At 44.5% G+C, this 14,920-nt stretch overlaps 1 protein-coding gene across 48 annotated transcripts in view; it reads right to left on the reverse strand.

Annotated features, from left to right (window-relative positions):
- The window catches only part of ZNF638 (zinc finger protein 638), a 70,705-nt gene extending 59,788 nt beyond the window's left edge, over positions 1-10,917 (reverse strand). For 20 of the 48 annotated variants that reach the window (XM_065597339.1, XM_065597336.1, XM_065597333.1 and 17 more), the window contains exon 1: positions 10,236-10,562. In XM_065597339.1, coding sequence (XP_065453411.1) covers positions 10,236-10,453 — 218 coding nt within the window. In that variant the 5' untranslated portion in view covers positions 10,454-10,562. Of the gene's footprint in view, positions 1-159; positions 319-10,235 lie in introns of all 48 variants that reach the window. The other 28 variants (XM_065597350.1, XM_065597348.1, XM_065597338.1 and 25 more) reach the window with 9 other exon arrangements.
- Between the last annotated feature and the right edge of the window lie 4,003 nt (positions 10,918-14,920).

Consider the following 14,920-nt stretch of genomic DNA (forward strand, 5'->3'; position numbering starts at 1 on the left):
CAGGTTTTCAATGTGAATACCAGTGTAACTATTCCCATGATTAAGGTACTATACCAAAACCCCATTTAAGGGATGTGACAAGTGAATATTTGTATTCTGTGTTCAGAAAATTTCAATTTTTTCACATATTACAGGTAAGAAGCTGTACTGATTGTGTACCTGTACAAATAAAGACCATCTCACTCATCTCAAAGGTGAAGCTACTTAAGGCAAGAGCAAAAAATTAGCACGACAATGAACTCTTCTTTCTGAACAGTAAGCTTTTTCAATTCCAGATGAAGGCACAGACAAGTGACTCTTTCAAGATGACAGAGGCACCTACGAATAAGGATAGAGTACAGTCAAAAGTTGCCCAAACTAACCAAAAAATGAACAGCTGCAACTTGGCTCACATTCTTGGGAATAAGGAGTTACAAAATTTGGGAGGTCTTTTGAAGCTTGGAGCCTGAATTGCACAGTTCTGTCTGTACTTACAAGTACATCAACTACTATATTGTAAAGAAGCTAGATCAGACTACAACTTCCTGAAACTAGTTGTTCTGTTAGTTTCATTTTTTCTACAATAGTTTGGGCTTCAGCATGAGGTTTTATAGAAGAAATCTCATTGACAATCCTTCTAAAACACAGCCTGTAACTTCCTTTCCAGTCATTCTCAACTTTCCAAACCGAACTTCTTTAACAGAGTTGAAGTACTTGTCTCACCACAGCTAAATCCATAGCTGTTTTGAAGTTTAAAAGCATCCTATTTGAGTTGAGCAAAACAAAAACATTTCTCTAAAAGGGAAGTGCCTCTCCTTCATGCTTGCAATTTAAAAATGGCTCTGCTGATTTACTTCCCTGGGAAATTTCAGCTCAAAATGCAAATGTTTGACAAAGCTATGAATGGAAATATCAGAGAGGTAAAGAATACAGTGGTGCTTTCCAGGTTTTTTTCCAAGTGCTTTCAGTAGTTTTGATGTCAGCCAGGCAAAGGAAACGAAGAGCTCATCTTTAGGATATAAAAGAACGAACTAGTGAACAGGAGCAGTTAACAGGAGAGTTTTGTGAGGGAGTTCTCCAGGTGAAGGAGGAAGGATTAGGTTACCCTTGGGGTAAGTTTGTTGTCTGTAGTGTCTGTGTTTGTGGTGTACATGTTGCCTGAAATATACCCTGTGGTCTGTTTGGGGGACCGTGTTTGTGCCGAGCCTAACAACCTGCTAGGCAAGGCTGAGAACTTCTTGGCTAGGCTTTGATCCCTAAGCCCTTTAGCACCCATCAACCCTTAACCAGGGGGCGAGGCTACTCAGGAAGACCAGGGCTTTAAAAAGCCACCTCCTAAGGGGCCAGAGGAGCTAGGGAACAGGAGTGGCTAACAGGGTAATTTTGCGAGGGAGTTCTCCAGAAGGAGTGTGGGGGGGGGGCTAGATACACTTAACATTCCTTAAACTTTAAACTTAAAGCCAAAAACACCCCCAGATTAAAACAAAAGAACAACAAAGGAACCAGCTTCAGGAGTAAAAAGAGAATGTAGGCAGAAGTCAAGCAACAGAGTGGGGGCTATCCAGTTTATTGCACCCAATGCAGCATGTCTGATTAGGTGTATGTGTGCATTTGGTGCAAGGCGCTCCTGGCCCTCAGAGACCGTGTACAGGCTTTGGAGACCAGAGTGGCTGAACTGGAGGAGCTAAGCAAGATAGAGAGGTACATAGATGAGACTTTCTGGAACACAGAAGAACGGTCCCACCACCAATCTGACAGCCTCTGTGCTGTTGAGGGGGATGAAAGTCTCAGGGAAGGAGAACATTGAACTGGAGCACAGGGAAATTATCCCATAGTTAGGACCCTCCTTCCAGATGTTGTCATGGTATAGAATCATAGAACTGGAAGGGACCTTGAGAGGTCATCTAGTCCAGTCCCCTGCACTCAGGGCAGGACTAAGTATTATCTAGACCATCCCTGACAGGTGTTTGTCCAACCTGCTCTTAAACATCTTCAATGAGAGAGATTCCACAACCTCTCTGGGCAATTTATTCCAGTGCTTAACCACCCTGACAGTTAGGAAGTTTTTCCTAACATCCAACCTAAACCTCCCTTGCTGCAATTTAAGCCCATTGCTTCTTGTCCTATCCTCAGAAATTAAGAACTTTTCTCCCTCCTCCTTGCAACAACCTTTTATGTACTCAAAAACCATTATGTCCCCTCTCAGTATTCTCTTTTCCAGACTAAACCCAATTTTTTCAATCTTCCCTCATAGGTCATGTTTTCTAGACCTTTCATCATTTTTGTAAAAAGAAGAACAGGAGGACTTGTGGCACCTTAGAGACTAACAAATTTATTAGAGCATAAGCTTTCGTGGACTACAGCCCACTTCTTCGGATGCATATAGAATGGAACATATATTGAGGAGATATATATACACACATACAGAGAGCATAAACAGGTGGGAGTTGTCTTACCAACTCTGAGAGGCCAATTAATTAAGAGAAAAAAAACTTCTGAAGTGATAATCAAGCTAGCCCAGTACAGACAGTTTGATAAGAAGTGTGAGAATACTTGGCTGAGCCATTACAAACATTGAATCTATCTCCCCTTGTAAGTATTCTCACACTTCTTATCAAACTGTCTGTACTGGGCTAGCTTGATTATCACTTCAAAAGTTTTTTTTCTCTTAATTAATTGGCCTCTCAGAGTTGGTAAGACAACTCCCACCTGTTTATGCTCTCTGTATGTGTGTATATATATATCTCCTCAATATATGTCCCATTCTATATGCATCCGAAGAAGTGGGCTGTAGTCCACGAAAGCTTATGCTCTAATAAATTTGTTAGTCTCTAAGGTGCCACAAGTACTCCTGTTCTTCTTTTTGCGGATACAGACTAACAAGGCTGCTACTCTGAAACCCATCATTTTTGTTGCTCTTCTCTGGATTTTCTCCAATTTCTCCACATTTCTTGAAATGTGGCACCCAGAATGGGATACAATACTCCAGGTGAGGCCTAATCAGCGCGGAGTAGAGCAGAAGAATTACTTCTTGTGTCTTGCTTACAACACTCCTGCTAATATATCCCAGAATGATGTTTGCTTTTTTTGCAACAGTGTTACACCGCTGACTCATCTTTAGCTTGTGATCCACTATGACCACCCAGATCCCTTTTCGCAGTACTCCTTCCTAGGCAGTCATTGCCCATTTTGTATGTGTGCAACTGATTGTTCCTTCTTAAGTGGAGTACTTTGCATTTGTCCTTATTGAATTTCATCCTATTTACTTCAGACCATTGCTCCAGTTTCTCTTGCTGAGGATACCTCTCCGGGAGAAGGAACTCCAATTATTGGGAAGAGACAGGTAATAGTTATGGGGGATTCGATCATTAGAAACACAGATAGTCGGGTTTGCGATAACTGGGAGAACCATATGGTTACTTGCCTGCCTGGTACAAAGGTTGCAGATCTCGTGAGATATCTAGATAGACTTATGTGTAGTGCTGGGGAGGAGCTAGTGGTCGTGGTACATGTAGGTACCAGTGACAAAAGGAAGGATAGGTGAGAGTTCCTGGAGCCCAAATGCAGGCTGCTAGGTAAGAGACTGAAGTCCAGGACCTCCATGGTAGCATTCTCTGAAATGCTTCCAGTTCCACGAGCAGGGTCAGTTAGACCGGCAGAACTGCAGGGTCTCAATGCATGGGTGAGACAATGGTGTAGGGAGGAGGGGTTTAGATTTATTAGGAACTGGGGCAACTTTTGGGAAAGAGGGAGCCTATACAGGAAGGATTGGCTCCACCTAAACCAAAATGGAACCAGATTGTTGGCACTTAAAATCAAAAAGGCTGTAGAGCAGTTTTTAAACTAAGGGTGGGGGAAAGCCGACAGATGCAGAGGAGCATGTGGTTTGGACAGAGACATCCCTTAGAGAATCTCCATTAATAGATCCTCCCCTATGTCCTAGTAAGGAGGAGAGGGTGGAAGATGATAAAATAAGGGTAGGATCTGATGAGAAACAGTCAAATGAAAAAGAGGCCCATTTAATTACATCATGTAATGGGAGACAGCTAAAAAGAGACAAGTGTTTAAAGTGCTTATATACAAATGCTAGAAGTCTAAATAAGATGGGTGAAATAGAGTGCCCCGTATTAAATGAGAATATTGATATAACAGACATCACAGAAACTTGGTGGACTGAGGATAATCAGTGACACACAGTAATACCAGGATACAAAATATATCGCAAAGACAGAACAGGTCATGCTAGTGTGGGAGTGGCGCTTTACGTGAAAGAAAGCATAGAATCAAATTAAGAAAAAATCTTAAATGAACCAACTGTACCATAGAAACTCTATGGATAGTAATTCCATGCTCTAATTACCTACCACCTAACCAGGATGGTGATAGTGACTGTGAAATGCTCAGGGAGATTAGAGAGGCCATACAAATAAAAAAAAAAAAACACAATAATAATGGGGGATTTCAACTAACTGGGTACATGTCACCTCAGGACGGGATGCAGAAATAAAGTTTCTTGACACCTTAAATGATTGCTTCTTGGAGCAGCTAGTCCTGGAATCCACAAGAGGAGAGGCAATTCTTGATTTAGTCCTAAGTGATTATAGCTGGATCGCTTGGTAATAGTGACCATAATTAAATTTAACATCCCTGTGGCGGGGAAAACACTACAGCAGCCCAACACTGTAGCATTTAATTTCAGAAAGGGGGACTATACGAAAAAGAGGAAGTTAGTGAAACAGAAATTAAAAAGGTACAGTGCCAAAAGTGAAATCCCTGTAAGCTGAATGGAAACTTCTTAAAGACACCATAATAGAGGCTCAACTTAAATGTATACCAGGGTGGATAAAAATCAATGATTTAAAAAAAAAAAAAAAAAAAGATTTTTTTGATAAAATGCTTTTTTGAGGAAAAAACCTATCTAAAGATAGTTTTAATTAAGATACATTATAGCTCAAAGATATCTCATCATGGAATAGGGATTATAAATTCTAATTCTATAGTATGAGACAATATATTCATGTAATGTTTAAGTAAAGTTTTGTAAACGAGTTCCAGTAGTTCATGGATTAGGGACCCAATTTTATGGGGTTTCAGGGGCTTCTGTACAGATTATTTAGGTTAATCTTTCTATCTACCCAGTGGGACTCAGTGCTCAGTCTAGAACGGGGTGGGCAAACTTTTTGGCCCTAGGGCCACATCGGGTACAGAAATTGCATGGAGGGCCAGGTAGGGAAGGCTGGGGGAGGCCATGCCTCCCCAAACAGCAAGGCATGGCCTGGGCCCCACTCCCATTCAACCCCCTGGAACTCCCACCCCCATCCAACCCTCCCTGCTCTCCACCCCTGACTGCCCCCAGCAGGATGCCCATCCCCTATCCAATCTCCCTGCCCCACGTCACCTGTGGGGATGGGGAAGAGGGGGGCTCAGTCCTTTCCCTGTATGTTTCCCCTGCTCGTTTGGCTGCTCTCCCTAGCAGTCAAGCAGGGCTCAGTCCCTGTCTCGGCTGGGCTACTGGGGACAGGGGCCAAGCATGCTGGAGGTAGAGGGGGCCCCTGGCTTGCTCTGCCCCTGTCTCTCCCAATGCTCCTCACCCCCAAACTCCCCCTGCTCCCTGCCCACACCACCATGGAGCATCAGGTCTGGCAGTGCTATAGCCACGCTGCCCAGGTGCTGGGGGAACTGTGACTGCAAGGAGGTCAGGGGGCCAGGGGCTAGCCTCCGCCCCGCTCATCGCACTGCCTGGGCTGGCTCCTCCGCAAGCCTCTGCTGACCCCGCTCCCTGGCAGGAACTCAGGGGCCAGAGGGAAGGGGCCTGCAGGCCGTAGGTTGCCCCACTCTGGTCTAGAAGATACCATCAGAGATGCTTAGTTTTGCAGTTCTCAAACTGTGGATTTGTTTCTCCAGAGATAACATACTTGTTAACAGCAAAAATATTTTAAATAAATAAATAAATAAATATAGAGAGGTGAGAAATAACAGACCTCAACCCTATTGTCCCTCTGCAAATTTGTGTACACAGAGTCAATCCCTTACCTCTCTCTAAAAGTGCAAAGTTTTAAGAAGTTCAATGAATAGAAGATTGTTGGGGGCGGAATACATCTGGACAAGGAGAAGAAGTCTGGAGATAAATGTGAGAAGGGAGGGACAGGCAGTAGAAACAAAAGGGAAACTGTTTGAGTAGCATATTCCAGAAGTCTTGAGCTCTTTCTGAGTGTAGCCTTCATTGATTTGAGATCTACCATACCATTCTCTCACTAGAACGGAAAACCTATAATGGCAGCAGGCCATAAAAGAGACTCTGCTTGGGAATATTTTAATTAAGTTCCTCTACCTGTGGGTAAGACAGGCATGCATGCAAAATGCAAACAGTGCAACAAAGAAAAGCCAGGCCAGGTTGCTTCAATGAAACAACATCATGAGGAGTGTTCCTTCTCAGGAGGAAGCTGCATTGAAGATGATGAAAGGAACATGTCTGAACATGCAGGAACTTCAGGTTGGTAAACTTTTTTATTTCATACTTCTTTCTTAAGGACTGCTTGTCTTCCTTCTTGACTATTCTTGAGTTCCCACGTTTGAGCAAAAATTATAGTTGTTACTCTATAGTACTATCATTTTATATGCAGTTGTGATAAAAAATAAATAGCTGAAATAGGCAGATCTTCCTTTTACAATTTCACCTTTTAAGTAGTACTGAGTGTCAGTGAATGCAATGAGTAATACTAAATGAGCAATATGGTAATAATTAAATAACTGCATTGATTTATTTTTTTTAGGAGAATCCATCCTCAACATACAGGATTCTGAAGACTATCCACCTTCAAGATCACCATCATTTTCTACAGTTTCAGAGTCATCTGCCAATGATAGTGTTTCAGTCACACCATGTATGTCACATAGCTACAGTATATCACCTGTAGCAAAAAGGAAAAAAAAAAACTCCATCATCCAGAAACAACCATAGATAAATTTGTGGTAAGAACAGCAGATTACAAAAAGAGGTAATTGCCCTGTTTGTTTATGCAACAAATTCTCCTTTCCATATGATTGAGAACACACACTTCATTAACATGGTTCAGTCATTAAGACCAGGATACAGTCCACCCAACAGAGCAGATGTCGCAGGCAAATTGCTGGATAAAGTCTATGAAAGAGAACTGAGCAGTGTGCAAAAGGTTTAGAGGGTGAAATTGTTAACCTGAGTCTTGATGGGTGGAGCAGTGTCCACAATGACCCTGTTGTATGTGCCTGGGTCACAACAGAAGAAGGTACTGTCTTCCTTACAGAAACAATTGATACATCAGGAAATGCGCACACAGCAGAATACTTCTAAGTAGCAGTAAAAGCTACAACAAACTCTGAAAAAAATTTCAAATGTCTAGTAGGCAGCTTGGTCACAGGCAATGCTGCAAATGTATCCAAGATGAGAAGAAATTTAGAAGAGTCCCAAGCTAATAACATAGGGTTGCAGTGCTCATCTGATGCACCTCCTAGCCAAAGACTTTAGGGTTCCAGAAATAAAGGCTAATGTTGTTAAGGAAGTATTTTGCAATTTCAACAGGTATAGTGTATGCCTTTGACTAGTGATTTAAATCAAATCCACCCTGCTAATTATTAGTGATTACATCACAGGAGGCCCTCATTTTTCCTGTATTCCAGGGAAGGAATAGTGACAAAATTAACCTAATTCATTCCCAGTTTGAAAGGCAACAAAACACAATGACAAGACATGTATTTCAGAAAGCTTGAATTCAGTGATTGCACCCAAGTAGCATATACATTGCTCAAAGTTAAATCTAGTCAAATATTGACATAAGCAATATATCTGATTATTAAACTGAATATATAAACTCAGCACTCCAAACTACCAACTGCCAGCAGATGTGAAGTTAACATTAGATACTTATGAGACATGAGATGCTGAAAGTGACATTTAACAAAACGTATCCATCCCCAGATGAGAACGCATTTTAAGAAAGCACAACTAAAATTTCTGAAATATGACTAGAACTTGATATGTAATTAGTAATAGGCTACTCGTTTGAAAGCTTTTGAAAAAGTGTGCCCCAACTGCTATTTGAGTTCAACACAGCTAGTTGTTACAGAGCTGCACATCAACATAAATCAATTAGCAAACAGTACTGAAAGTGGGAAAAAAGCTTTAGTGTATCCTTAAAACAACTTTTACTACTAGTATATAGACCTATTCGCTTTTCAAATCCTTTGTTTCCCCTTTGCTAATGTTAAGAAAGGCCCCAATCCTGCTAATTGTTCCATGTGGGCAGACTTCTGTACGTTTGCAGCACCCCACTGAATTCCATGGGTCACTGCATACATGCAAAGGTCTACCCACATGGAACAACATGCAGGATCAGGGCCTAAGTGAACTGGAGAAAAAGCAATAGCAACACTAATGCTTCCCATCTTAAATCTCATGCTTTTAATTATTTTAAAAAACAAGACTCCAGCATTTGGCAGAGGAAGGTTTTAATTTGCTGGCACAGAGTGATAAAGATTCAGTATTAATCAAACTTCAGTTCCCCTTAAACTTGAGATGGCCACAAAAACCTCCGAGATCTTGACTTGCAGAAGAGCTCTGAACTTGACAAAATCTTTCAAGAGATGACAGTTCTTTGAAAAAGACACAACCATAAGTCAAGCAGACTGTAGGCTCCCATCAAGATACTTTGGAAATGAAGAACAGGGGAAGAGGAAGCCAGTAGTGTTGTATCCATCCACTAACCCCCTAATGCAGTGGTCCCCAAACTTTTTCTGTCACCCCGCTCCCATCAGTTATGGAATCTCTCCACGCCCCCTCAGAGGGCAGGGACTGGGTGGTGCTCCCTCCCTGCCCCCTGTGGGGGCTGGACTGGGCCCTGTCTTGCCCCCCCGAAACGTTCCTCTGCACCCCCCCACCGTTTGAGGACCAATGCTAATAAGATCAAATCTGCCCCCCCCCCCCCCAACAAATCAGAATTGTTCCTAGTTAGCTCTTTCTGAGACATTTTTGAAAATATGAACAAACAGATTGGGGATTTTGGGGAATGCTTTCTTCAAGAGGAAAAAACAATCTAATCCCAACAAATATGTCCCTTTAAGACCCCACAGCCAGGGTAGGTTGATTTGAATAATCAATTTTAATCATGTTTTGCATTTGTACATTTTAGTTATTTTCCTAAAGTAAGGTTGATTCTCATTAGGTAGTAACGATTACAATATGTTGATTGACAACTAAAAGAGCCTTTACACTAAATTTGGTGCTTCCTTTTGCTATCCAGGATACACTGTATCCACACATTTATTTAGCAATTATATAGATTAACTTTACTAGATTAATATTTTACTCACAAATTGTGTCAAGCTATAACTGGATGAAAATTCAAATTAAATTTTATTAAACTACTTTAAATGTGCTGGATACATACAAAAAATGACCAAAACATTTTTGCATTTAAAACAGATTCATTACACAAACTATTATTAGTGCATTGAACTGATTGCTTATGGTCACCATGTCCTTCAAGATTTTTAGAACTAGTGCCTCTCTTAATTTTTGTTCTTAGATTAGAAGAGGAAAATAAGTTTTTCTCCTTTTTCAACTCCCAACTGGCTTCTTAATTTTGACTGACCTAGTCATTGAACTGAACTGAGTGAATTAACCGGAAGAAAATATTCTCTCTGCATCTACAGAAGAGGCTGGCGCTGCTAAAAGTGATTTAGGTCTTCAACAAACCACACATACTGCTTAATATGATTTTCTTGTATTTTAATTTTCTGAATAAGTTTGAATATATTTAGGACTTAACATAGCTTATCTATTTCAAAATTAGTTTTAAAGTTTATTTAAAAAAAACTATATTTAACTTAATTTTTTTAAAACCATTTTAATCGCTGATTTTTTTCCCCCCTCACTCTGTTCATAGCTAATTTATGACCCAAGATTTGGAACCTCTAGTCAGACCGTAAGTGCCAAAAAAGCAACCCACCCCCAGGCTGAAAGCACCCGTGGAAAGAAACCCGAGATAAGTCTGTTCACCGCACAGCTACTAACCCCTTTGGGCCAGGAACGAGCCCCCGTCCTGCACTGGCTGCGCTACACCAACACACGCTATTATGTACCCCGCCTGGCCGGCCGGGGCGCTCGGCGCTGTACCATACCCAGCCTGACCGGCCCCCGAAATGTGCGGGGGGGGGGGCGGTTCAGAGCGTGCAGCGCTTCAGTCCCCGGCACCAAGCCCGACTCGCCCATTAACCCTTACCCAGAGCCGCGATCTCCGCCGCCTGCCCCCGGCCGCAGAGCATTGTGGGCGCGAGACTCCTCGCTCCGCCCCTCCCCCCAGCTCCTCGCTCCGCCCCTTCCCCATCGCCCCCGGGCCGCCATTTTGAGCGTCTCCTCAGCGGCCGCGGCGCCTTCTGCGTCACATAGGAGCTCGGTGGAACCCCCCGCCCGTACCCGGCCGCATCGTGCCGGCCCCATACCTCTCAGGGGAGTGGCGGAGGCGGGTCGCTCCCTGCTCCGCCGCGGCCTAGCGCTCGGCCGCTGGGTCCGATCAGCGCAGCCCAGCTCCGGCGCCCCTCAGTCGGGCAATGGCTGGCGTGACACCGCTGCGCATGCGCCCAACTGAACGACGGGAGGGACGCGCGCGCGCCTCTAGGAGTAACTGCCCTGCGGCCCGCGAGGGGGTGATCGCGACGCAGCCGCAGAGCGGACCTCGCCGAGCGTCTGCGCCATGGGCTGCCCAATGCGCTTGCGTCGAGTGGCACGGACAGGTGCGCCCGTCGCCAGCGGCGAGTCCTGTGCGCGCACGCATGCACGGGACTGACCTCGCGCTCGTAAGAGGCGGTTGCCAGCGCAGGCGCACTAGCTTCCTAGGTGCCCCCCCGTTACACAACAGTCGCTCGCGCCCGCTGGACCCTCCTCGCCTCCCTCTTCCCGCGCGTGCGCGCTATCAGCAGAGCCTGAGCGAGTGCAACCGTGGCGCTCACTGCGCAGGCGTGCCCCATCTCACCGCGGGGCATGATGGAACACTGGTCCCCACTATATAAGGGGACGGCAGGTGGCGTCTCTGGTTGCAGAGGCGTTTGTGGCGTCGCCTCGAGTTGGCGGGGGGGGGGGGGGTCTCTGTTGATACAGGTCCTCTGTCTTGCCTGTGCCTTATCTCTCCAGTCCCAACCAGGGGCTCCCTTATGTATCCCTTGTAGGGGTGCCTTTGCTGCCCACTTTCTATCTCCCTTGGGTTGGGAATAGTTCTCTTTCTGCCCCTGGCCCTTCTTTCCTCTTGCTGCCTGCTCCTTGCCCTGTACTTACAAACCCAGCTCTGTTACACGCACACACACCCCTCTTTTGTGCTTTCCTCAAGCCCCCTTGTTATGCTGGAGCCTAGAAATCCTCCTGGCCTGGAATTCCAGAGCTGCTCCCCGTTGCTTTGTGCCCATCTGCCAGAGATGATTTTAGAGGCCCCTTGCTTTCACACTAAGAGGTGAGATTGTGTTCTCTTCTTTCCCTCCTACTCCCGGGCATGGATGGCAATGCTCGTGAAGAGCAAGAGGAGGATGCTAATAGGTGACAATGCCCCATGTGTAGAGGGCAACTGCTGTTGCTGCAGGATCTCAGCATTCAGCAGTGGTGGTGACTCGGAAGCCTGTCCCTTGACTCTCTTTCTCATAAAAATGATGATAGGTGTGATCTAGAGAGCTGTGACTCTCACCACTGGTAGTGCTAGGAAGTTCTTGACTTGGAGCATGCCTATGTGCTCCAGACTCTCTCCTTGATTCCCAATAACAATGTGACTTCACAAAATCCCTTTGTGTACAGTGCAGATGTAAACAAAAGCTCTTTTAAGAATAGTCATGGTCTCCTTAGAAAGACCATAATGTCTGCCACCATCTAACCGTACACCAGGCTATTAACCCTACGCCCTCATTATGCTAAACACAGTACCCAAATCATGCACAATATACATGAGACAGCAGAGAATAGGACTTCCTAAAACCAGAGCACCCTCTGGAGCACATCCAAGTGCTATCACAGTACTATGGCTTGCTGGCATTGTGGCATGCAGTACTGTGCCCAGTGAAGCTCTTTTGTGTTGGTCTAGGCTTCCCATTGGGGGCAGTCAGCATTGTGCTGGCAAACTGGTTCCAGAACAGCTTTTCCAAGGACAGTACTGCCTGCAGAGACTCCAGCTACCCTACCCCGGTATAGTTCTGTTAAAAGCACTTGGGCATGGGACCCTCTCTTGGCTTTTTAATCTGGCATCAACCGCCTCACAGCTGGGACAGTGCTGTCTGGCAACTTAGACTGGCACAGAAGTCACTTGCTGTCCTTTAGCCTGCCAAAGATCCCGCTTTCAGTCCCTGTGTAGGAGATGTGCAATAGTACAATCCTCCCATATAGCTTCTTGCTAACGAGCGCCCAGAGTATTACTACCCACCCAGAGATTTACATCAATAAAGCTTGAAATTTTGGGTTCCTAAACTAGTTCTTGGTGTCAGATACTAGTTGAGAGCAGGGGAAGGGCTGTAATATGTTTTGTCTGGATCATGGCTATTTTTTCCCTATGTCCATTTAAAAAAAAAAAAAAAGGTAAAAATGTTAACATCCTAAATATGGAGCTGTCTCTCTCAAATCCTGGATTGAATTACCCCAAATCTGCACCACAAACTAGCCATGGGCCTCCCCCTAGGCCAGTCTGACAATGCATGTTGATTTAGAGCACTTAAAAAATTGGCTCTAAGCTGAAAGCCTTTATTGAGAGTGCATCTAGGGTGCCATCTCATAATGAGCCACAAGGAGAGGTGGTACCAGTGCCTCTCACAAGCAACCTCGCCAGACACTCCTACTCTTACGGAGTTTCAACCATAAGTGAAAGCTGTCCTCCTCCCTGTGTAACTGTTCCCAGGGCCAGGGGTCTGTGGTAGCAGACCATCACCCCAGACAGCAGCTGGCATGACTGGCAAAGGGAAACAGTACGCCCACCAGGGCGAATATAAACCTGTATCCTAATCTATGTACCCAAAGAGGCTGAGCTAATTTAACCTTAACTCTGGACTGTCCTGGTTTTCGGTGCTTAAATTTAACACCTCTTGGGAGAGAGTTATGTTATGTAGTGTAGTTTGGACTCGATGTTTTTGAGAAGGAAGAGGAGACAAGGGCCCTGCCTGCATGGGGCTTGCACCTGGGAATGTTTTCCGGCTCCCCTTGACAATGCTCTGATATTGTAATGATAGCTATTATAAAAACACCTTAGTGAGAAGGAGAGGTGGACAGAGTTCAGAGGAGAGCAGGGTTAGGTCAAAAAAATTACAATCTCAAGGCCAAATCCTGCTTCATTTATTAATATGAATACTTCCACTGAAGTCAGTGGAAATATTCACAGACACAAGGAGGATTGGCCCCATTTGTACTGGGACATTGGATAAGAAGACATTCTGATTAGGCTGTGTCTATATGCCGAGCATAGTGATACATACCTAAGAAATAGCACCGATAAAGGAAAATATCTGGGTATAGGGAGTGTGTGTTGGAAGAGCCAGGGAGCACAGACAGTGGGTTTCAACATCATACTTTAAAAACACAAAAGGATGCTGCTTTAAAAAAGCTTTTTATATTGTACATTTACAAGTGGTGACTAACCTACACATAGTATCGAGTTTAATCAAGACCAATGTCAATTATGGTAACAGTGTATGTTTAGATAGTAAATGACTATCACTGACACTGAATCCCAGCCCCTTATGTGTGCTTCTAATGGAGTGTCCTAATCCTTTTTTAATGCAATACTTTTTTTAGGGGTTTCCAAACTGTTCCTATCACCTCGGCGCCTGAACATACTACACTGTTTCAAAACAAATACCAAATTGGGTCTTAAAATAAAATGCTGTATACAGAGCTTGGTACAAAAATAACTCAGAGGGTTAATAAAAGAGTAACCAGACAGGTAAATACTATACTGCTCTCTCAGGGCTGGTCTACGCTGGGGGGGGGGGGGGTCGATATAAGATATGCAACTTCAGCTATGGGAATAGCGTAGCTGAAGTTGACGTATCTTATTTCAACTTACCTCCCGTCCTCACAGCGCAGGCTCGATGGCTGGGGCTCCCCCGTCGACTCCGCTACCGCCGCTCGCCGGGGTGGAGTTCCGGAATCGACAATGAGCACGTTTGGGGATCGATATATCGCGTCTAGACGAGACGCAATCTATCGATCCCCGATAGATCGATTACTACCCGCCAATTCGGCGGGTAGTCTGGACGGGCTCAAACTCAGGCCCTGGTAGAAAGCAGCTGATTTCCAAGGGCAGGGGATTTCAGCTGAAGATGTCCTACCACTGGTCCTAGAGCAGTTGGCCTCTGGGATTAATACAACAAATCAAATTGGACATCAGGATATTGTTGGAGCAATATAACAAACAATGAAAAGGAGGCAACTGTTCAGATCACCCAGTCCTAGACCATTGAAGGCCTTATGGATTGTCACCAACACTTGAGCTAACATGCAACCAGTGCACTGTAGAGAGCCCTTGCGATGCAGAACTCTGTGTATGTTTCATATAATCAAACTAAGAAATACAGTCTGGGGCTGAGTGTACTTTTCCTTATGCCAGGGAATGTTTTCCCACTGGCTACCCTTTCATTTCTGGCTAGTTTACACTACACAGGCTTTGCTGCTACAGTGCTATAGTGTAGCAGCTGAGGCCCCCTAGTGTAGACACAGTATATGCCAATAAACTGAGTGTTTCTGCCAGTGGAGTGACACCCCCTACCCACATGACATTAGCTAAGCTGTATGCAATGCTGTAGCCATGTTGGTCCCAGCATATTAGAGAGACAAGGTGGGTGAGGTAATAACTTTTGTTGGTGAGAGAGACAAGCTTTCAAGCTTATGAAAGCGTGTCTCTCTCATCAACAGAAGCTGGTCCAATATTAAGAGAGATTACCTCAC

The sequence above is a fragment of the Chrysemys picta genome, chromosome 5, assembly GCF_011386835.1.
Source record: "Chrysemys picta bellii isolate R12L10 chromosome 5, ASM1138683v2, whole genome shotgun sequence".
NCBI lineage: Eukaryota > Metazoa > Chordata > Testudines > Emydidae > Chrysemys > Chrysemys picta.